Genomic DNA, 24,168 nt, shown 5'->3' on the forward strand with positions numbered 1-24,168 from the left:
TGGGAATGTGTTTGTGATTTTATTTCGCTTTTTATGGGTGTTTTGGGTCACAAAAAGCCAATGTTTTTATTTACTGTATAAATTACTATTGTTGGACTATTTTTGCATTTTGTCAACAGTTTCCCATATGATGTATATACCGCAAGGGTTTGTCGCTGAGAGCTAAAATCTGCAAGTAATGATGGCAACGCGGAAAGGGTTTTTATATTCATCTTAGGTGCTGTTTGCAAACATTTTGCAAGTGTTATCTCCAAAAATATTTAGTTCTCCATGTAACACTGTGATAGCCAACAATAGACGGTACAGGAGCTGAGGTTTTAAAACACAATTACTGTACTTTCAAAAAAAAACAAATGGGGGAAAAAAGTACCACACTGGATTTAAAAAGAATTGTATCTTTTCTCTATTGCGTAGTGACAAGCTTATTTGTAATATGATTTTGTATTTCGTGTTTTAAATATTAAATGTTGTATTCAATCCCATCTTTAATCTTCTGCGAGAGAGTCCTCATACTACTAAGGGTGTGGTACTCGTACCACACTTTGAAAATGGCTGTTGATCAAAAGATACCCCAAAATGGTGGCAAAGATTTCTATTAGACCAAATGGCCCCTCGAAATGAATTTCCTCCCCTCACTCCAAGATAGTTCTTCGGCACCAAGATGCCACGAGGTGGCAGCGAAACAATACTTTTGTATTTGACAGAGCTTTGGGTTGAGCACAAACAGCAAAGAGTCAGTTTTTAACAAATAACAGATTGTATATTAAATACAAAGACATTGGGTTTTTTATTCTCTTCTATTTTGTAATAACTCAATCACAGGTGTGAAACACAAGGCCCGGAGGCCAGATCCGGCCCGCTGCATGATTTTTATGTGGCCCGCGATGGGGAATCACGTGTGTCAACTCCCATGATTCTTGTTAGAATTCCGCACAGAAATTTAAAATTGTCATATCATAAATAATAACACGGAGATACTGCAAGCATTTTTGGATTACCAAAGTAGTAGTACAAGTTCATAAATTTCACGTGTAAATACGATGAGGCGATTTAAGGGTTTTTACGGTCATAACGCCCCTCTGAGGGAAACCGTAACTACAATGTGGCCCACGACAAAAATGAGTTTGACACCCCTGGACTAAGTGACATTTATACATCTTTTTTTTTTTTTTTTTTTTTTTTTTTTAATGGGAAGCATTGTTCATAAATCTCAACAGTAAGGTAAGTTGTGGTTCCAATACTAGTATAGTTGAGGCTTATTAGCTGCCCCGAGAGGTTTTGGTTATAGTATTTTATGACTTGAACAGACTTCCTATGCGGGGACCTTTTATCCTCCTCTAAAAGAATCTTTCCTCCCTACGCATCAGATCTTAGCGCGAGGCTGATAATTGACGAGGGCTGTGAAATAACGTCAACATCTATTCCAGTCACAGGGTCCTTCTGTCGCTCGCTTGCAGATACCCGAGGCCTCGCTTCACTTTCAGGGATACTGTACAACCAAGTTTGTGAAACGATGAGACAAGACAAGCGGTGCAGTCTAAAACGGGCCCAAGCAACCCCCACCCCGGTAATTGAGGGAGTGGCCGTCACTTTGCTTATTGGCTACAGCGACGCTGCGTCTTGGACGGGCAAAGCGGCAAGCAATCTGCTGATTGCTTTTTTGGCACGACTGTCGGGGTTTGTCCGCCGCGAAGTGATGGATATGTTGGAGAGGGACCACGGGAGGCCGCTCTTTTGCTGCTGCCGTTTTCCGCAGATTGAAAAGGAATTTCATTTTTTTTAGCGATGTTAATGAAATGAATAACCATAGGGTTTGTACTTAAAAGTTATTGGAATGTCAGAAACAAGGGAGGGGTGTGGCTCTGCTGTGAATCCAAACATATTTTTTTTTCAGCCCTGTCAAGATATGACAAATTTTTCATTTGTTTCCTTCGTCTGCTTCCTCTTGCAGGTTATTTGAAGGCTCCTCGCCGCGAAAAATCGAGAAGTTAAAAACCCTCATCTGCTACTTTAGGAGGGTTTCACAGACCAGTAAGCAAGCATTAGAAAAATACACTCCCACAACCATCAGTTTACCAAATGTGGATTTAAAAAAAAAAAATAGAATCAACGTGTTGATTTTTGTCGCGTTTTAGGACCAAAGGGCCTTGTGACGTTCACAAGACAAACAATGAACGCACTTCCGACCTGGGAGAAGTATTACTTTTTTTTACTTATTCTTGATTCAAAAACAAATGTATTCCAACTTATTTCATGAATTAATTTGTTTATTATTCATTTACAAATTACTCCTTGGCAAAAGAGCAGAACTGAATTATCTTTTTTTTAATTTTTTTTTGTCTTTCTTTTTCAAGCTGCCAGACTGAGCTGACGCGCTTACATATCACTTGTGAGGGAACAATTGAGGATGATGGTTACGGTATGCTGCAGGTATGAAATTCATTTATAATGTCAAGTCTACGTACTTATTGAAAGTTTGTCAAAAGAAAACACTAATCGATGTCCAATAGCATTTGAAACTCAAAATTCGGTTCTGTGTTCACTGCATCTGTTGGAGTCTATTCAACCTTCTTTCACGCCTCTCATTGGTCTCGGCACGACAAGTGCGTATTAAATTTTTGCCTGACAGCTGAAATATCCACATGAGTAGCTCAGAGAAGTATGAGGGAGGGGGATAGCGAGGACACTTGGTTGGGGGGGAAAACGGAGGCCCATTGGTGGGGGGGGGGGGTCTTGACGACAGTGAGGAACCTCAGTGTGGCCGACCCAGCCCGGGGGCCAGGAGTCCTGCGGATGGATTGACGCCGACCTCTGCAGCGTGTTGAGCTTTTGATTGGGCAGAATCTGCTGTCATTCAGTCGGGGGGGGGGTTGAGATTGAAGGGAGAGGCGAGCGAAGCTGAGGTTGAACGAGGTGAGGAGAACCGGTTCAAAACCATACACATAAAAACGCTCTCGCTGTCACACACGGAACGACGCGGCTCCGGGCCAGTGAGCGGGACCCTCGCGCTGACTGACGTGTTTAAAGAGCAGCATTTGGATGAAAATGCACCGTCTTGTGCTTCTGCTGCCAATGCGTCGGCGTGACGGGGCATGAACTAAAAAAAAATACAAAGGACAAAGTATGTGAGCCTGTTAGCTTAGCTTAAATTTGGAATCTTTCATCTTAAAGACACAGCAAAAAACGAATACGCTCCAACATAAATATCCCACTTTGATCTTTTCACACACTTCACTTGGCGAATGACTTCTGCAAATGCTGAGTCGGACAAACTGTCAGGTTCACCACCTAACTGCCGGATTAATACGCAAATGAGAGACAAGACGAGATCTTTGATTTTTCTCATGAGGAAAACGGGTTTGGCTGACCAGCTGCACCCCCGAACCACGTTCCGAGTCAGCCTCACCGTTGTGCCTCTTTTTATTGCTTTCTCAGCTCAAAACGTTTCCATGGTTATAAATTCACTAAGTACCGTAATTTCCGGCCTATAAGCCGCAACTTTTTTCACCCGCTTTCAACCCTGCGGTTCATGAAATGATGCGGCTAATTTGTGCGGTTTTTTTTTTTTCTAACGGCCGCAAGAGGCACTCATGCGGAAAAGCTGAGAGTGAGATCAGCGGAATATATGTGCCGAGGAAATGACTTTTACCGGTCCGGCCCTGTTAGCGCTGCACTAGCGTGTTACTGGCATGTCTCAGTGATTTTTACCAGTATGTATTTTTTTTTTTTTTTTTTTTTTTTTTTAACTGGCCCTGTTAGCGCAGTGCCGGTGTTAGCGCGCACTCGCGTTAGTTTTAGCGTGGCGCTACCATTAAACTCTTGTGTACCGTCTTTCTTTGTAAATATCTTGTTTCAATCTGGGGACTTGCGGCTTTTACACAGCTGCGGCATACGTATGTACCAAATGGTATTTCCTTTGCAAAAGTACTGGGTGAGGCTTATAACCAGGTGCACTCTGTAGGACGGGAATTACGGCAGAAATGGTGAAACAGATGGCTACACCAACATGTACACCAAGATAAATATTTCTTCAAGGCTGCAACAGTGTCCCGATCAACCCACTAGAGATTAGCAGGGCATTCTTTTAAGACATGTTTGTGGTGTTTGGGTGTATCTGTTTAAGGTTAGACGGGGGTGGGGGGCATCGCCTTACGGGTGTCGCTGGGTCACAATCTAGGTCATGCACGCTGCTCGCAAAGAGAATGATTCAGGGAAAGAATAATAGAAACAAATGCACGATAAACCAATAATTCTAACACAAGCCGAGAGACCTGACGATGTGATGAGATTGAAAGTGTTAGTTAAAGCTGTACTGGTCCATAAAAAGCGCACACCTGGTTTAAGCGGTGCCCGACGTGAACCATTCTTCAAACAAAAGACCCCTGAGAACACCGACCAACCATCGACAACTGTAAACTTGCACAAATCTGGAAAGGGTCACAAAATATCTCTCAAAGCCTCGACGCAGAAGTGCAGTTCATTCCGAAGTTGCAACGTACTGTACGTACGGATTGTGTAGGTTACAAAGTAGCGTCTGTGCTGTGTTCACCATTCGTTTGCGTGGCGTGAGTTCTTATAGATCCAACTGGCTGGATTTTGCTTCCTCATTTGATTATTCCGAAAACAGGAAGCAAGCATGTGATCTTTATCTGTATTAAATGAGCGCAGTGGGTGGCAGGAAATAAGGACATACTAATTGACTCATTTATCTGCACAACTGGAAGTCAAATCTTACCGTTAACTCCAACCACATTTTTTTTTTTTTTTCTTATTAATGTAAGGAGAAGAAATGCTGTTGGAACTGTAACTCGTAGCGATAAAAACGCTCTCTTTCTTTACAAAGGTGGACTTTGCAAACCGATTCGTGGGCGGCGGCGTCACGGGCCACGGCCTGGTCCAGGAGGAGATTAGGTTCATCATCAACCCCGAGCTCATCGTCTCCCGCCTTTTCACTGAAGCTTTGGAACACAACGAATGCCTCATCATTACAGGTCTGGATTTGATTGATTGATTGATTGATTGGAGTTTATCCCCCGCTTAGGCCGCTGGTGTCAAACTCAAGGCCCGGGGGCCAGATCCGGCCCGCCGTCTGATTTTACGTGGCCCGCGGAGTTCAAATCGGTACCAAATTTCTAATTGTCATACCATAAATGATAACGTTGAGACATTACAAGCATTTTTGTGTTACCAAATACCAACAGTTGGAAAAACCCATTACCCTTGATTTCTGATTCCAAAAATAGTTCATAAATTTCATGTGTAAATACGATGAGGCAGTTAAAGATTTTTATCGTTTCACAGCCATAAGGTCCCTTTGAGGGGAACCGTAACAACAATGTGGCTTGCGACAACAAATGAGTTTGACACCGCTGGGTTGTTGGACCATGACAACAACAACAAAAAAATCAAAACAAAATGACATTTCCTTGTTGTTTTACAACAAAACATTTTTTGATTGTGTTTGAAGAGGACGCGCCTTTTCTCCTCCACATCCTCGCCATCCCTCTGCTAATCGAGAAAATCCAACTCTTAAAAACCTCGTACTCGCATCCAGGGCAGCCTCTCCCTTGCCTTCGCACACAGTACACACATTTCCACAACTGAAAACGAGGTATTACAGTGCGTTATTAATAGATGCGACCCTTGTGATGAATATTTGTGTCGGCTACCACGGAACGGTGCCGTCGTAGACGAGAGAGGCAACGTTTCTTCGCTCCAGCGACGTCACCAAACGCGCACAAACCGCTTCATTCTGTGGCGTCAATGTAAAAAATCGACTTTTGTCTCCTTAAGCGCCGCAGACAGGGCGACGCAATGGCGCCGCCCTGTCTGCTCTCGTACATTCATCTCTTTTCCGAGTCACCTTCAGTTGTTAGTCACGATCCTCCGAGCCTCAGACCACCCGCTCCTCCTCCTCCTCTTCCTCTCCACTTAACTTTATTACATTTGGACAGAAAGGAATTTATAACTGCACTAAGGTCATCGCTCCACTAATGGAATGGGCCAGTTACGCCATAGATTCATTAAAACCTTGCGCAATGTTCTTTGCACGCATGCAGTCTTTTCTTCATTTTGTTTGTTCGCCTCCGTCCGCTTTCGACATTCCTCGCTAACGGCGAGCATTCCCGTTCGTTTCTGACGACACGTCGGCATCTATCGGTAGTCCTCAACGGGGGCGTCGTCTGATCGGAAGGTAGACGAAGGCCGCGATGTAATCTGGTGATGGGAACCTTTCGGGCAGGATGCTATAAGGAGGGACGGGGGGGGGACGGTTTCCGGCACAAATGACATCGAGGTGATCCGGGGAGGGCCGGCGGCGCGCGTCTGTTGATAAAGGAGAAGGATGTGAAGTTGAAGTCCCTTGAATACATCTTTGGTCTGAGTGGATCTTTAACGGGGTCTTCAAGATGAAAAATGTTCTGTAGAAACTGTTTTTTAATCCCAGCGCGGTTGTTGTTTCACGCCGTGCCTCCCACCGCGGGCCACTTTTTCATCGGAAAACTTCTCACAAGGTGCATTTTGATGCCGAGGGTTTGAAATAAAATCAATGGTGAAGAAATGAGAGCGCGGCGATTTTAAGTAACTCAACTTTTTCCGTTTGTAAGGAAGGTTAAATGCAAATTCGAAGAGACTCGAAGTACCGCAGACCTCAATTTATGCAGCACTTTAAGAAGGACTGCGGCTGGAACAAAGTCCTGCACATAAAACACAAGGCCATAAATAAAATCGTAAATAACTACATAAAACGTGTTTTTATCATGCAATTTTATAAGAGCTCCCTTTGAATTGTCATCCAGTATACAGGCGGGTGGAGTATTATCCCCTTTGATTGTACATGTTGGGTGAAGTAAATGAGAAAGACGAGGAGGAGAAATCTCCAGCGACCAGTATGAAATCTTCATCTTGCAGTCATAGTTTATGTGTTAAAAAAAAAAAAAAAAAAAAAAAAAAAAGGAGCCTTAAAATGAATTTCATGAGTTCTGAATGTCTGTTGTTGAACACCGCACCCACCCCGGCGCTCTCGTGATCTTTTTTTTTGCAATTTTACAAGTTGGCGAAGCAACTTTAGCAAAATTCTGTCGCTTGGAAGAACATTCACGAAAAGGTACAGATGATAAATTATTGTTTTTGCCAACATATACAATTAATGGGCATCGTGCCTTTGGCAATGGTCAATGCGATTGATTTGATTTTTTTTTTTTTTGCCTTATTGAGATAAAAGTCTCCTAACAGGCCACAATCGAGGAAATAAGACTTCTTTTTCGTCTAAAGCATAAAACAAAAGGCAAAAAAAAAAAAAATGACCCCTCTCGGGGGCACCGGGTATGTTATCTGTTTTGTGAATTGCTACATACTATAGATATGTTTATTAATGAATTCTTATTCTAGAACGATACTTACGCACGAATAATACTGATGGATTAGCATTTTGAAGACAAACTTGACATTTCTCCCTTTCTTCTCTTGGAAAACGCTGCGTGCGTACTTGAGGCAGCCATGTCGGTCGGGTCAGGAAGGAAGGAAAGGGAAATAACTCCGTGCGAACTTTGACCCATGAGTTATCCTCTCCCCATACCAAATTATGGCTTTAGGTTAAAAAAGTTTAAATATTTTGATATACAGAAGAATATAATGTGTGAAAATCATGATGTCCCAAAATGGGTTAAAATCAGACAAATATACACAAAGTAAACAATGAAGTCACCCAGCCCAATTATTAATGAAGCATTTATTATCCCCTGGGAAATTGACAAAAATGCCTAATCATTCATTTAGAACTCTTAAATTGGTGTTTTGTGTCATCTGTTGTTGTCTCGCTGATGAAAACCTCTAAAGTGCATGTGACAGGAATGGACTTTTGACAAGATTTCCTAAAATGAAATCAACAGTCAACAGAATTTGTTCATTTTTATGTTATGACCGCAATGGACAGTTTTGAAGTCCCGTTTCAAAGTCAGCGTTCACGTTGAAGGGGCGCTTTGGTGACGTCTTCCCTTTGAACCATTTCTTCCCGTTACGGCTGGAACGGTTTTATTTTAAACCCCAAAGCCGATTAGGTCTTACATGAGGAGCTTTTATCGATGGCGATCCGATCCACGTCGACATTTTGCATGCGGAGAGCATAGAGACTGATTTAAGAAACGCAGACGACGTCACTTTTTGTGCTCTGACTGGTGGTCGCCTGCATTCGCGACTTTTCGGGGTTGCCTTTTGAACGTGATGCCTGCAGGATGGAATTTTGGGAAAAGCCTCCGTTGGACTTGAGGAAAAATTGGTTGAAGGTCCACTGTTGTACTGCACTGTATTATTCGACAATCAGTTCCACACGGCGGAATTAATAGGAACACTCAATTATGGAAATGATGATTAGGTGTATCCCTTGTCATAATGCAGAATCTTTTTGGACATTGGACAGGTTTGTTGGGGACAGACTTTTATACCCCAAGATCTACTTTTCAAGCAACCAGCCTCTCGTGACCGATTGGAGGGGGCGTTATTTTTCTTTTTTTTTTTTTAAATAGAATGACCAAGTCACAAAGATCTACTCACTACAATACAAAAATGCAAAGCACGTTTATTGTAAAGTATATCGAGGATTCTTTCTGTATACATTTTGCTCAACACGACATACATAATTGCTATGGCTCTTTTACCACCTCTCCGCCTTGGAAGGACTTCTTCTTTTTAACGATGATGTGACGAACTCGGAACGATTCTCCGGCGGCTGCTTTCGCTGTTGGTTCTACGTTGCGTGAAAAGTGACTGCTGTGCGGCCAATTGGGACTTTAGTTGGTTCACTTTTCTCATTCTTTGCTTGCTTTTCGGCGGAATGTCGCTGTCATAAACGGTTTGAAAAATGCCGCTCCACATTTCACTACACTGGCAGATGAGGCGAACGCACTTCGAAAATGATACCGTGAAAAATAAGTCCCCCCCCCTCCCATTCTGTATGAAATTATGTTTTTGTTTTCTTCTTTACTCCAGCATCCATACTCATGTTTGCTAAGATTTCTTAAGCAAGGGTTTAAAATAGGAGGGAACTCGCCGACTTGCGTGTTTTCCTGTACTAAGTGTCGTCGTTTGCGCACGCACGGTGAGCTAAAGGTCAGAAAAATACGGTTGTCTTTTTTTTTTTTTTTTTTCTCGCCACGCGGTCACGATCGACCCAGACTGCCTCAGTCGACGGCGATCCACGGATTGAGCACCCCTGCTCTTAACTGTAGCCCACTCATTTTGTTTCCCTCGTGCAGGTGCCGAGCAGTACAGTCGCTATTCCGGCTATGCCGAAACTTACAAGTGGGCCGAGATCTACAAAGATGAGACTCCCAGGTATTTCTTTCACACTTTCCCTGGGGGAAAAAAAAAAAAAAAAAAAAAAAAATGTATTCCCTCTTGTCAACCCAGCGCGAGGACTCCGGCCGGGTTTGAAACGAACAAAATTCTTATTGTTGATTTTTGAAGGGACGACTGGCAGAGACGATGCACGGAGATTGTGGCCATTGACGCTCTGAAATACAAAAACTTCTTGGAACAATTTCTACCTGAAAAGATGACCAGAGAGCTCAACAAGGTGAGACATCTTTTTTTCTTTCTGCATGAACAGAAGGACCTCCTGTATGCGTTTGAAGCATTTCGACAAAATATTACATCTTTTGTGGGACATCATGATCCTCTTCAAGCTTCCTTAATAATCCCGTTTTTTTTTTTTTTATTCCCAAACCTTTTGGTTCTTCCCACTTCCGCTTTTTCAAGGCGTACTGTGGATTCTTCCGAAATAATGCCAACAGAAAGCACCTGTCTGCAATAGCCACCGGCAACTGGGGCTGCGGCGCTTTCGGCGGAGACACGCGACTCAAAGGTAGGGACCATTCGGTCAGATCAGGACTCAGATGATGTCACGAGCAAAAACTGAGGGACCATAGCCTCTATTACAACAAATGAGCAGCTTTAACAATGTTGTGGTTAGTCAGAAAATATGAGAAAATTGTAATTTCAAATACTATGTTAGAATTGAGCAGCACGGTGGAGCAGCTGGAAAGTTCTGAGGTCCCGGGTTCAATCCCTGTGTGGAGTTTGCGTGTTCTCCCCGTGCCTGCGTGGGTTTTCTCCGGGTAGGCACTCCGGTTTCCTTCCCACATCCCGAAAACATGCAACATGAATTGGACCCTCTAAATTGCCCCTAGGTGTGATTGTGAGTGCATCTGTTTGCCTCCATGTGCCCTGCGATTGGCTGACAACCAGTTCAGAGTGTACCTCGCCCGGCCTCCTGCCCGTTGACAGCTGGGATAGGCTCCAGCACTCCCCCGCGACTCTTGTGAGGATGAGCGGCTAAGAAAATGGAAGGATGGATGTTAGAATTCACTGTTTTCCAGCCGTATAACTTTGCAAGCCTTAGCTCTGCTCCAGAACTCTTTCAAAGAAATGGCTCCCGACATCCATCCATCCATTTTCCTAGCCGCCTATCCTCACAAGGCTCCCGACAAACACGGTTATATAGTTGACGTGACTTCAAAGCGGTGGGGAAGCACTGTCTTTATTAGAGTAGCGTATTTTCCGCACTATAAGGCGCAGCTTCAATGGATGTTTTTAAATTCAAACATTTTTTCCCATATATAAGGCGCACCACAATATAAGGCGCATAAATAGAGGCTACAGTAGAAGCTGGGGTTACGTTATGCATCCATTAGATGGAGCTGCACTAAAGGCGCAATATCGATCCATATATAAGGCACACCGGATTACAAAGGGGACTTTTTAGAAAATTAAAGGTGCCCCTTACTATAGTACGGAAAATACGGTACTGTAAGGCTCCATTTATCATGGAGGGACGTCCGATGGTCATTGTAATCTTTGCCCCAACTGTTATTTAATCCACACACGGAACAGCAACTCATAAAAAGCGTCTTTAAGAATATGGGCAAAGTTGAGCCATGATATTGTGGAGATAAACAGCATACAATTTTCCATAATTACAGTACACAGCTAAAATCTGCTCATGTCTGAGGGGATTTTGACGGCGCTGTGAAATCGCTACGTGCTGCGTGTTTAAAGATGACCCCTCAAAGTTTAACGTAACCGCCACCAATTTCCCAGCATGTCCCAGCATTTTAAAGCATTTGCAGAAATACTGATAACCCCCCCCCCCCCCCCCCCCCGCGCGCGATTGTGTCACTCATCCGTTTCTGTTTACACGTTTACGCTTCCCATTATAACACCGATTGATTTGAGACGAGGGAGAGCATAAATCGCAGCCCCCTCTGTGGACTCGCAGTGCATCCGTCTTCATAAACGAGGGCCCACTTACCGTCCCCGGGGGCAGACTTAACGCTGCGCATTTTCTCCCAACGTACTGCGACATACGTTCAGCTCGCACTCGCAGTTATTCGGAGCCATTTGCTCCGCCAGTACGTACATTCCACAGATTCTATTTCAATAAGAATTTATTGACGACTTTTCTAATCCGGTTTTGGTGAGCGTGCTCACGTGAGACGGCGTGTTTCCCGAGCGCTGCTGTCGCCGTAAATATGAAATGAGGTTATGAGTCGTGTGTTCATTAATCTGGAGTTATTTCTCCTGCCGTTAAATATTGAACAGCCTTAATTTGCAAAAAGACGGACGGCGTCGACTGAGTCGTGAACTGCGCGCCGGAGGCAAGCAGCGTTTTGGACCAACGACTAACTTCCCTCGTTTACTTCCATCTGGTTACTTTCAGAGCAATTTGCCCTTAAAAGCCTTCGATTCTTTGCTTTTTTTTTGTTTTGTTTTGTTTGTTTTTTGATTAGACGTTAAATTTGATGAATAAAATATAACAAATGACACTGGCGTTATTGAAAACAACCTTTTCTTTTTGGTTTTGCTTTATTTTTCCTGAAACCAAATACTGCACATTCTTTTTATGATATTTTAACCCAGAAATGTTTTTTTTATACTTTTTCATTTCTTTCCAATGTGAAATAAAAGTAGAATCCACACGCTTTAAACCCAATCGTCAACAGATTTTAATAAAACATGCTTCACATATATTAACAAGAAGTATGGAAGTAAATATGCGCCACCGGGATTTGAATTAAAAATGCCACAAAAAATGTTATGTTGTAAAATTCACATATTTATTTCAAAGTGATCACATTTCCGATAGCTCTATTTCAGTTTAAATTTTCAATGTTAGAAAATTCGCCATATAAAAAAATTCAAACGCAGTATTTTCGGCTACAATTCGCTGTCGGAAATTCACCGTTTTACAACTAGCCAATCCCGTTACCCTTTCTTAGTCACGTGACGTCACATACTAAGAAATCGGAACTGGATTGGCTGGGTTACGAAGGCAGGGTTACTTCAGGTCAGAAGCCAACACTCAGCCGATTTTTTAACTATTGGGGAAGTTTTGGTAACGTCAAAACGCTTGCAATACCTCAACGTAATGATTTATGATATGACAATTTGGAATTTTGGTACAGATTTGAACAAGAATCCCAGAAGTCGACATAAATGATTTGTCTTCGCTGGCCACGTAAAATCACGGTGGGCCGGATCTGGCCCCCGGGCCTTGAGTTTGACACCTGTGCCCGACACTGGAAAAACCAACAAACTCCAGAGGTCGTTCATGGAAGAAAAAATAAATTACCGGGGGAAAAGATCATCCCGAGGCAAATATTTCAATGAAGCGAGTGAAGTTAGCGATTCCTTTGCGACGGAATGATGACGGCTTGGCTTTCCCTTTTAGCCTTCTTGTTTTCTCTCACGTTTCAGCGCTGATTCAGCTGATGGCGGCGGCGGAGGCGGGCCGGGACCTGGCGTACTTCACCTTCGGAGACGCTTCGCTCATGCGAGATGTTCACCACATGCACGCTTTTCTGACTGAGAGACAAGTCACTGTGGGTAAGGATGACAAAATCTCTCTTTTTCTTATTCTTTTTGTTTTTTTGAACTGCTATAGTTGAAAAGTTCGGGCAAGTGGAATTGTAAAAATAGTCCCTAAAGTTGCACAATCTGGGAATGACATCACCTGAGACCTCAGTCCAGTGTGCAACAAATTATTAGAAATGTTTTTTTTTTTTTCTTTTTTGGTCACACTCAACAAGTTAATCAGGACAAAAAGCAGAATAGACAATGAAAATTTGTCAATTTTTTTTTTTTTTAATACCCTAATTTGCGGCCTACAAGCCGCCACATTTTTCCACACGCTTTCAACCCTGCGGCTTATGCGGTGATGCCGCTAATTTGTGCATTTTTTTCTAACGCCCGCAAGGGGGCACTCGAGCGGAAAAGGTAAGAGAGACCGGTGGAATATATGTGCCGAGGAATGCTGTGCTAGCGTTAGCACTGTGCTAGCGTGTTGCTGCTGTGTTACTGCTGTGTCTCAAGTGATTTTTACCGGTAAGTTATTATTTTTTATTTTTATTTTTTTTTTTTTAACCCTAACCTAACCCTGTCAGCGCCGCGCTAGTGTTAGCATTAGCGCCCCACTAGCGTTAGCGCCGTGCTTGTGCTAGCGCCGCACTAGTATTAAACTCTTTCTGTGTGCAGTCTTTCTTTGTAAATATCTCGTATTTCAATGTAGGCACTTGCGGCTTTTACACAGCTGCGACGTATGTGTGTACCAAATGGTATTTCCTTTACAGATGTACTGGGCGAGGCTTATAATCGGGCGCGCTCTGTAGGCCCGGAATTACGGTAATTTGATCAATTCGCAAAGACTTTACGTTCTTCCTAGTTGCAAATGCTGAGGCGATCACAACGGCAAAATCTGGAAACGAACGGCTGGAATCGATCATTTGACGCGATTGAGAAAACGGCGTAAACGATGAATTGAGTTTCCTTGCCCGCCGCCGTCGGCAGTCGAAAACATGCTACGTGGCCTAAAATTAGTTGACAATTAAGTAATGCAAATTTAGACGTGCAAAACTCATTTCTAAAAACTGAACCGATACGCAGGAAAAAGGAAAAACTTTCATAAATCTGAATGAATCGGGGGTGGATCTGCAGCCTGCGACAGTCCAACAAGGATTGTCCGACTTTGGAGGTTCGGCGGCATCTCGTGAAAGACGAGACAACAATTGAGCTTTCATAGTAGACAACATAATAAATGGGACTGGGGACGATGGTCGTGAAGATTGAGAGACTCGTCCTTGCTGCCACTATTACTGCGCCAGTATGTGTGGTGGGGGGGCAACAGAACGCTAAGTTATTACACCTTATGGGCCATGTTTTTTTTTTTCCCGGGGCCCGTCCATTCAGCCTCAGAGTGGATTACCGGTGACCCCGGCCTCGCCCTCCCCCTCGCTTTTCCATTTTTCTCCCGCTGACATTTATGAGAGCCTCTCGGAGAAGTCCCCCCCCCCCCGGCCATCCATTTCCTAAAGTGGCGCTGCGCAGGCGCCCGAGCACGAGCTCAAACCGGCTTTCTTTTTTTTTTTTTTTTTTTTGGGGGGGGGGGGGGGTGGGGGGCGGGGGTATTTTGCGGCATAAGCGTCTCCCGTCTCGTCCTCAACATGTTTTTTTTCCTCCCCGTCTTTGTCTCTGTCCCAGGGAGGCTGTACGGCCTTTTGAACCAGTACTCCAGCCTGGTTTGCAAGAACTGCCGCACGACGAGACCCCACGTCAGCCTCTACGATTTCATCTATCGGAGGGTCTCTTCCCCTGCGACCGCCGACGCCTTGGACACCGCTAAGGATTCTGGGATGTCCCCTATAACATCAGACTCTCATTTAAAAAAAAATAAATGAAAAAATAAGAAACGCAATTAAAAAAAAATGTCAAATCGAGGGGCCTCCCCGTACTTCCCTCCTCGAGGTCCAGAAATCTGTCGTGTGCTTACAATCACTCTTACAGGTGCATCTCAATCATTAAAATATTATTAAAAACATCAATTTCAGTAGTTATGCGGCCTTTTTTTTTTATATACAAATGTTCAGTGTTAAGAACTGAGGCCTGTGGCGAATAGCGAAAATCCGCAAATATTTGACACCTCCGCTAAAAAAGGATATGGCGATCATTGCCTATATTTGATACAAGCTTAATACATCACATTCTATTTAATTACATTATTGGGTTTTATAACATTCAACATAATAAGAGTGCTATTTCTCTTGAGTGGCAAAAGCTACAACCGATTAATGGCATTTACATTCATTACAATGGGTAACAATGATTTGAGCTAGAAAGGAACAAATTACACTGAAATCTCAAGGCAGCACTGTACATGTTTTTAAAGGGTATTTTTTTTCAAAGCCTGCATTTTTTTGTATTATTCCTCACTATTTTATATATATATATATATATATTTATATTATTCCTCATTAAGTGTGTCGTGACATGGCGACAATCAGAAAATGCGCATCCCCGGTGACAACAGTTGAGAATGACACCACACCACCATGGTGCTATGGTATGGTAATTGTTAGATTAGACACGGCTTTGGCCTGAACACAAAAACAACAAATAGGCGAATTTTCCAGCGAGTAACAAAAGTGGCGTTCCGAGAACAATCCACCACTAAGCAAATTCGAAAATAGCTAATCGGGAATCATTACTACATTTTTTTGTACGTGTATAATTTTGATGACATTGCCTGAAAACAATCAACATATAATTACATATTGTTAGATATCCATATTTACTGAATAGCGTAACTGTCAAAAGTATTTTTTAACTTACTCCCACCATCAATTAAAAAAATCGGGCGAGATTCTTGGTAAATCCGCAAAGGGTGAATGAACCCGGACAAATGTTTTCCCTGATTAACGTAAAATAATAACTTGGGCAATTTTGCCAACGATAAACAATCACTGATTTTTAATTTACTGTAGAAATTAGCTTGATTTTTTTTTTTTTTTCGTTTTGTTTAATGACTGTAAAATAGATCTTTGACTTTTTGAATTAAACTATTGAACTGTATGAACTCGTCTACAATATAATTTTTTTTTTTTGAATTGAGATGCACCTGTACACACACTCCCTTTAAGTTTCTGATTTCCCCAAAACGCAAGCTACCAAAAAACAAAACAACAACAAAAAACCTGCCTTGCCTTTCTCGCGGGTGACGGGGGTGCATTCCAGGAGCCTTGTGCTGAAAATGTGGTGAAAAGTTTGCAATTTCTAGCAATTTGCCAAGTCTTGCCGACGGAAGTCAATTTTTCAAATCGCTTCTGCTTTGATGACATGCAAATGTCACTTTTCCATTGCGAACCGGCTCGACGCAGGTCCAATCTCCGTGTTTTTGGGGCAGAAAACTGCAAACAAAACAAACCCCCAACCCCCCCCAAAAAAGGGCATTGAAAATATCTGTCCTCTTTGGGTTTTTTCCGGGTGCTCCCATTTCCTCTCGCATCCCCAAAACACGGTACGGTAGGTTGTTTGAAGACTCTAAATTGCTCGTAGGTGTGAATGTGAATGGTTGGTTGTTTGTGTGCGTCCTGCGATTGGCTGGCGACCAGTCGAGGGTGTACCCCCGGCACACCCGAGAAGTGGTGTAGAAAATGGATGGATAACTGATTTCGAAGGGATACCACAGACAATGTTGGTGGCTCACCTGTTGGCCTTCTGAGGTCCCGGGTTCGATCCCGGCCCCGCCTGTGTGGAGTTTGCGTGTTCTCCCCGTGCCTGTGTGGCTTTTCTCCGGGTGGGCACTCGGGTTTCCTCCCACATCCCAAAAAACATGCGACATTAATTGGACACTCGAAATTGCCCCCGAGGTGTGATTGTGAGTGCGGCTGTTTGTCTCCATGTGCCCTGCGATTGGCTGGCGACGAGTTCAGGATGGACCCCGCCTCCTGCCCGTTGACAGATGGGATAGGCTCCGGAACTCCCCGCGAACTTTGTGAGGATAAGCGGCTAAGAAAATGGATGGATGGAAATGGAATTAATATTTAGCGACAAGATTTCGGCTGTTATGAGGTTATGTAACGAGGTCTGGGTCTTGGGGTCGCTAAGGAAAACTCTTATCCGAGAGGAGACTGAGGGCCCCCTGCAGCCAACTGGAGACTGTGGAGTTTATCAGTAATGAATATTTTTGTCATTTCTAGAAATCCTCAAAAGGCCACAATGACAAATTACTCAACCTGTGAGCAACCAAGATTATTTGTCCTCTCATCAACTAGAAGCCAGGTACAATGATGCTAATCATATTTGGCGAGTCTGTACCGGCGGTGGAAAATGGCTGCCAAAATACGGGCGATACGATGATTTGACGGTGCTTGATGATTGTTGTCAGTATTCTCTTCTGTTTTAGTGAAGGAGGCCGTGAGGGGGCTGCGCCGTCGGCTATGCACATGTATCTCGGAAAGTATTCCACGCGTATTTTTTAGAGCAGGGGTGTCAAAGTCGTTTTTTTCTCGCGGGCCACATTGTTGTCCCGGTTTCCCCTTCAGAGGGCCGTTTTGACTGTGGAACAAACATATTCAATCATCTCACAATATTGACATCATCAATTTATGAACTAGTTTTGGAGTCAGAAATCAAGGGTGATGTGTTTTTCAACTATTCACGTTTGGTAACAATAAAAATGCTTGTAATAGCTCAACTTTATCATTTATGATATGTGACAATTTGAAATTTTTGGTACAGATTTTGACTAGAATCGCAGAAATTGACACTGTTGGTTTGGCTTCGCGAGCCAGATAAAATCACATGGCGGGCCAGATCTGGCCCCCGAGCCTCGGGTTTGACACCTGTCTTTTCGGGCTTGACCCTGCTCAAATGACAACCGCGGCTGACTTATAATTCTTTGAATAAATAAAAATCAACAACACCATCCCCGCATTATGTATGAACCGTGGGGTGAAAAAAAAATGTCACGTTACTTTTTTTTTTTTTTTTTTTTTTTACACATTTTTTTGCTATCACATACCGTGACTGATGTACGGACACTATTTAATGATGCTTTGACAACATATCCAGGAACGGCTGTAAATGTACATAACATAATAGTGGCGAGCTGTAGCTTTTTATTCTGGTTTGTTGATTAAAATTTATCCCGACCAAGTCGTGTTCCTCCACCGCCGTCGCCGTAATTGAATGATTCGCGGCTTTTATCGCGGGCACCACGATCGGCACGGCGGATCCGTCACTTGATTTTTTTTTTTTTTTTTTGTGCAAGAATCATGCATTATTGAATGAGGCCCAAGCCGATTGATTTCTGTGACGCCGCTTGCGCCCGCAGCCCTCGAGGCAAATTAAATTGCGCCTCGGTACGCGCTTTATTAAACGAATTAGGCCCCTAAGTAGCGTCACGACTTGGAAATCCATAAACGGCACCGAGCCGGGCCCGCCTCTCGTAAGTGGATTACACATTAGGTGCCTCCAAACGAGACTTTGCTCCAAAGTCACTTTGGGTATGTGCCACTCAGACAGTTGTTGACTTTCGACGATGCGGATCAGCGTGTTTTGCGCCGTATTTATTTTGCCGAATTAAAGATTAACTTTTTCCGGTGAGCTTTGGCTCTCGCTGCGGGCAACGAGGATTCACATCTGTGGAAGTAAACACGTGCCGCTAGGATTTGAATGTGAAATGCCGCAGAAAACGGGATTTGAATTTAAAATGTGAAGTGATCGCATTTTCAATTGTATTTCAGTGTCACTTTTCAATGTTAACGATTCAGCCGGCTACGATTCGCTGTCTGAAATTCACCGTCTGTGCAGCCAGGCCGGGTTACCGTATTTTCCGCACTATAAGGCGCACGCAAAAGCCTTTAATTTGATCAAAAGCCGACGGTGCGCCTTATATATGGATCAATATTGAGCCATTCGTGCAGCTCCATCTAACGGATGCGTAACGTAACCCCGGCCTCTAGCGTAGCGTCTATTCTATGCGCCTTATAATGCCGTGCACCTTATAGTGCGGAAAATACGGTAGTTCAGGTCAGAACCGAACACCCAGCCAGTGGACCTTTCCGACCTGTCAATCACTCGTACAATAATAGCCAATCAGATAGCCGCGATGTCTTGACACGCCCCTGCCGCCATGTCGTCCCACAAGCAATGCTGGTGGTCAATAGCGTGCGCCTGGAAAAGTTCATGTTACGAAGGAAATGGTCGTCAGATGCGCTAGGGGAACGTGTAATTCTGATGAAAGATATCCTGCCCGGTTGATCCATTTTCCAAAGCCGAAAACACAGTTGACGAAGCGTCTACGATGTGTTCAGGCTCGCGGAAGAGCGCACGTACAACTAAACGTGGACAATATCAACAAACACAAGGTAAGTGAGGGAGAAGTATCTTCTCCGAGTTGGATTTCATTATTATCAGTGCTTTTATACATTGCAGGAGAACAACTTTCACTTTGTTAGCGCATCACTGACCTGCCGAATGAAGCGTGTCGTGTTTTAGTCCGAAAATTCGGATTAGAGATACATAAATGCGCCATGTCATGCAAGAGAAATTTGCCCATTTTTATCTCATCAGATTTTTAAGACAGAGCACGGGGTTCCATTACGGGCAAATGAGTACACCCACTCACTTGTAAAGACTACAATGATATCACTCGTGATCTTTACAAGTAAAAAGTTCTCACGGCGGCGGACCCAAATGCAGGACTTCGAGGCAAAGGCATAATGTTCAATGTGGTTTATTCTGGAAACTGGCCCATAACACGGTGTAGCGGTCTGACAAGGCAGAGACACAGAAACGCGAGGCTAGGCGGGATCCAAAAGAGATGCCACAAGGCCCGATGACTATGGGGGCAAACTAAAAACTCAACAGGAAAGGAACAAACTAAAGGGCACAGAATCGCTGTGACTAGGGTTACTCTAACGTTAACGAAGAAGCGGAGACTCCCACAGGCAGTGAACGCAACCCACTCACGCAAGGCAACGAACTGGCAAGTGACAAATAGTCCAACTGAAATGCCGGTCTAATTAGTCCGTCACCGCCCAGAGCATCGGCCCGGCCACGCCCCTCTCGCCAGTCGCCAAGCCTCGCTCGTGACCGTTTTCCTTGGCACGACTTGCAACTTTTTTGGTTTTTTTGTTGTTTTTTTGAAATCCTCCGCCATGACGGTAATTACCCTAAACAGGATTTGATTTAACACCTTCGCCCGCAGTGCGTCCGCCAGCGGCGCAGGAACTTTGCGTCCACGGAGACTATTAATAAAACGCCAGCCAACAAATGGCCCCTCGCTCCGTCTTTGTCAGGCGGCAGAGTCGCCCCGGCGGAGTGGCATTTCTCTTGGTAATTGCATGACCCCTTCCTTCCGTGGGTCGGGGGGGGGGGGGCACTGTTCAAAGACGCATGCAAATAATGAGATGGCAGGTTGGGGGGGGGGGGACGTTATTATAGTGTAACAACCTAAGAATGCCATCTATGATTTGACTGCTTTTGTCATTTTTTTTTTTTTGGGGGGGGGGTATAGCATCAGCATGCTAATGTTGCTATCTTGATAACACCAATAAGAATAATTGGATTTAGAAACTTGATGTTCCCTGTTTTTCCATTTTTTTTTTTAATGATCGATCCCCCTTTTTCACCCATGTTGCAGCCAGCATGTATGAATGATGAAATTTAAAATGAGGAACAGCATTTTTAAATTGGTGCCGGGCCAATTATTTGATTGATTTTTTTTAGCCCCGCAAATGGGAAACCACTTTCCGCAAATGACTTTTTTTTTTTTTTTTTTTTTTTAAGAAAAGTTCACTGCGCTTTCTCGTTCCGTGCCAGAATCCTTCTCAAGGGTGTCGTTCCTTTCATCTAAATTGGCATTTAAAAAAAAGTGTGGCAAACACGTCAAGCGGATGACTCACCGTTGGCGACCCCGACCGAGCAGGGAAAAAGCCAAAAGTCGCTTCTAGTTGAAAGCGGCGGAAACCTGTTTGGTGACCCTGCATTTTGCCGTCTTTGGAGGAAAAACCACCGGTCGGGGTCAGCAAGTCGCAGTGTCGCGGTTGGGACATCATTAATCAGCTCATAAAAAAAAAAAAATGAGTGATTAAACCTGCCCTCGGGGTGCAGCATGAGACTTTCAGAATTTTACAAATTTTTCAAGGAAGGTCTGGAAAGCGTCGGCCTCACGGTCGCGGGTTCAACCTCGGATCCGCCTGTGTGGAGTTTGCATGTTCTTCCCGTGCCTATGTGGGTTTTCTCCGGGCACTCCAATTTCCCCCTACATCCAAAAAATATGCAACAGTAATTGGACATATTAAAAATTGCCCCTAGGTGTGATTGTCAGTGCGGGTGTTTGTCTTCATGTGCCCTTGCGATTGGCTGGCGACCAGTCCAGGGTGTACCCGGCCTCCTGCCCGTTGGCACTTGGGATAGGCTCCGGCACTCCCCGCGACCCTTGTGAGGATAAGCGGCTCAGAAAATGGATGGATGGATAAATTGCCTCTAGGTGTGATTTTGAGTGCGGCTGTTTGTCTTCATGTGCCCTGCGATTGGCTGGCGACCAGTCCAGGGTGTGCCCCCGCCTCCTGCCCGTTGCCACCTGGCATAGGCTCCGGCACTCCCCGCGACCCTTGTGAGGATAAGCGGCTAAGAAAATGGATGGATGGATGAACTTGACATACAAAAATGTAAGAAATAACATTTTTAAACGCAGTGCAGTATTTTACAATGATAGTACATTTATGTATTTTATCGATTTGGTGGAATGGCCCAGACCCAAAATCAGATCAGTGGTGTCCAACACAAGGCCCGGGGGCCAGATCCGGCCCTCCGCATGATTTTATGTGGCCCCCGGAGGCAAATCACGTGTATCAACTTCCATGATTTTGGTTGAAATCTGTCCCAAAATTTCAAATTGTCATGTCATAAATGAGCTATTACAAGCATTTTTTTTTCAATAGTTGGAAAAGCCATTAGCCTTGATTTCTGATTCCAAAACTAGTTCCTAAATTTCATGTGTAAATATGACGAGGCAGTTAAAGATTATTCACAGTTATAACGATCCTCTGAGGGGACCCCAAAGTAAAACGTGGCCCGTGACAAAAATGAGTTTGACACCCCTGTATTAGATTCGACCCTGTTTTAAAGTTTGTATTCAAAACCGAACCCATTTGAAAAGGTTTTTTTTTTTTTTTTTTCATTGCAAGTGTACTCACTGACAGAGACCCGGCGGATTTTGTGCTCCTAATTTTGCGTGCGGCGGCGGCGCTTGCATCACGCCGCCTGACTCATGCAGGGGTGGGGGGCGACGGCGGTGGCGGAAGGGGGGGGGTTCCGAGTGCTTCGGAGTCCGTGCCACCTTCGCCGCGCTGGAATCTGGGCCGGTCGCGAAATTGCAACGGCCGAAGGTGAACGTTCGGAACGCACGAGGGTGATTTTGAAACGCGTCGCCCTTTGCGCTCGATATTCTTTGCGGTGCGTCACACACACACACGCACACGCACACACAGGCCGGGGGGGGGGGGGGGGGGGGCTGATGATTGTGGATTTGCATTGAAGGCGGCGGATTAGTGGTGCCGTCACACAGAGCATCATAACAAAGCCAAAGTCAAAAGCGCCGCTGCCAGAACAGGTGAGGAGCAACTCGAGATCGCATCGGACATACTTGAAGGTTGCTTTCAAGGTGCGCGAATGACTCCGCGCAGCCGAGTCCGATTGCACATTTTCTGGCGTTGCTGCAGTAAAAGTTTCCGCCGCCAGGATGGTGGCGCTGCGTCTGTTCGAGAAGAACCGCGTGCCGATTTCAGTACTTCAGTTGCTCAAGCTTTGTACCGTTTCTTGTTGCACTTCCTTAAAAACCGAACAAAAGTACTCACGATAGTAGATGTGCCGATACTACAGACCTTAAATGTACTAGTAGCTGAGATCAAAGCAGGTTTCTCCATCCATTGTCAACAGTAATAATACTAATATTGTGTTCTGTGACAATTGAGGAACCGAAGCGACCAGAAAAAGAGCAGATTCTCTTCTTTCTTTCACCAGAAAAAAAAATCCCGTTTATACGTCTTTCCAGTTCTTTGTAATCAGTAGTAGTAGTATTTAGGTTGGGTTTCCCAAAAACCGGAGAAAAAATGTCAAGCAGAGCAATAAAATTTAAATTATTATTATATATATACATAATTAAAATTAAATAAAATTACGCTGATATTTTTTTTGCGTTTGTGATACCCCAAACTATAAAACAAGACTTAAAAAAGGGTTTTGATTCCCGCTAAAAAAAAACAATTCTATAGAACTTTAGGACCCAAGTCCTATAGAAATTTCTATTGTTCTGTAGAAAAATTCTAGAGAAAATCACAAGTTCTATAGAAGATGCTGTTCTGTACAAATTCTATAGATTTCTATAGAAAATATTTGGGATGGCAAAAGATAAGACAACAAAAAAAAATGCGGCTTGTTTTGTTTGTGTTATTCGTCAGTCACTCCACCAAGTGTGTCAGTTTTTGCAATTTCTACTACCGACCACGGCATAAACCCCGTTTGTACCGTACGTAGTCCGCAGTACCTAGACTTGAGCGATTTCCGGCGTGCCGGCATTTCGCCCCTCGATGCGATGAGCAGAGATTCGCCCCCCCCAGTCTTTATCTTCTCCTCAAAAGCAGTGCCGGCCCCAAATCCGAATTGGCGCAACGTTGTTGAGTGCAAAACCAAACCAGATGAAAGCGTTGTCTCTCGCTCCCTCAGGCATGAGTCCGTTTCGAGCATTGGGGGGCGTGCTGAGGGCTGGCGGAGCCGGTCCGTGGTGGCGAGCGGGTCGGGGGACCCTGGCCAGGTGCGGACCACATCCCGGGAGAGCGCGTTCCCACGAGGCTCCGCCCACGCAAGCCGTCGCCAGTAGCTCCAGCTATGTGGAGGACATGTACTTTGCCTGGCTGGAGGATCGTAACAATGTCCACGAGGTAGACGCTTGCCAATTTTTTTTTTTTTCCGCATCACTCAATACCAGTCGATGATTTGACGCACCCGCACGTCGTCACGCTCGCAAATTTGCACGATCGAGAACGAAATATCACGCGCGTAAAAAATTTTCATGAGCAGGAGTGCATAGATATTGAAAGATGTGGCTTATTTTGTGTAGTCGTGAGCAAGGTTCCCTCGAAGCTGCGCCACTGCGCAATTGCGCACTCGTCGCACACTCTCACCGCACATGAAAACCGATCCAGCTGAGTGAACCACAGCCTGACGTTTTGTGAGTTTTAACACGGAAGCAGACGGAATCTGCTGCTCAGCCTACTTCTGCTTCCTCGTTGACCTGACACCGCCCCCCTCCGCTCTCAAAGGGGCACGCTCATA

General features: G+C 44.3%; 2 protein-coding genes across 19 annotated transcripts in view; both read left to right on the forward strand.

Annotated features, from left to right (window-relative positions):
- Positions 1-18,068, forward strand: part of parga (poly (ADP-ribose) glycohydrolase a) — a 33,182-nt gene extending 15,114 nt beyond the window's left edge. Inside the window, exons 10-18 of one of the 3 annotated variants that reach the window (XM_061838023.1) lie at positions 1,952-2,031; positions 2,136-2,196; positions 2,355-2,430; positions 4,844-4,991; positions 9,252-9,330; positions 9,463-9,571; positions 9,754-9,859; positions 12,751-12,879; positions 14,530-18,063. In XM_061838023.1, coding sequence (XP_061694007.1) covers positions 1,952-2,031; positions 2,136-2,196; positions 2,355-2,430; positions 4,844-4,991; positions 9,252-9,330; positions 9,463-9,571; positions 9,754-9,859; positions 12,751-12,879; positions 14,530-14,726 — 985 coding nt within the window. In that variant the 3' untranslated portion in view covers positions 14,727-18,063. Of the gene's footprint in view, positions 1-1,951; positions 2,032-2,135; positions 2,197-2,354; positions 2,431-4,843; positions 4,992-9,251; positions 9,331-9,462; positions 9,572-9,753; positions 9,860-12,750; positions 12,880-14,529 lie in introns of all 3 variants that reach the window. The other 2 variants (XM_061838021.1, XM_061838024.1) reach the window with 2 other exon arrangements.
- Positions 18,069-22,090: 4,022 nt separating this feature from the next.
- The window catches only part of ogdhl (oxoglutarate dehydrogenase L), a 48,976-nt gene continuing 46,898 nt past the window's right edge, over positions 22,091-24,168 (forward strand). For 7 of the 16 annotated variants that reach the window (XR_009797334.1, XR_009797330.1, XR_009797332.1 and 4 more), the window contains exons 1-2: positions 22,204-22,223; positions 23,560-23,774. Coding sequence is in view for 7 of the 16 variants with exons in the window: in XM_061836351.1 (XP_061692335.1) it covers positions 23,562-23,774 (213 nt within the window). In the remaining 9 variants the exon portion in view is untranslated. The other 9 variants (XR_009797335.1, XR_009797336.1, XM_061836354.1 and 6 more) reach the window with 7 other exon arrangements.

Source organism: Syngnathoides biaculeatus, chromosome 12, assembly GCF_019802595.1.
Source record: "Syngnathoides biaculeatus isolate LvHL_M chromosome 12, ASM1980259v1, whole genome shotgun sequence".
In the NCBI taxonomy this organism is placed as follows: domain Eukaryota; kingdom Metazoa; phylum Chordata; class Actinopteri; order Syngnathiformes; family Syngnathidae; genus Syngnathoides; species Syngnathoides biaculeatus.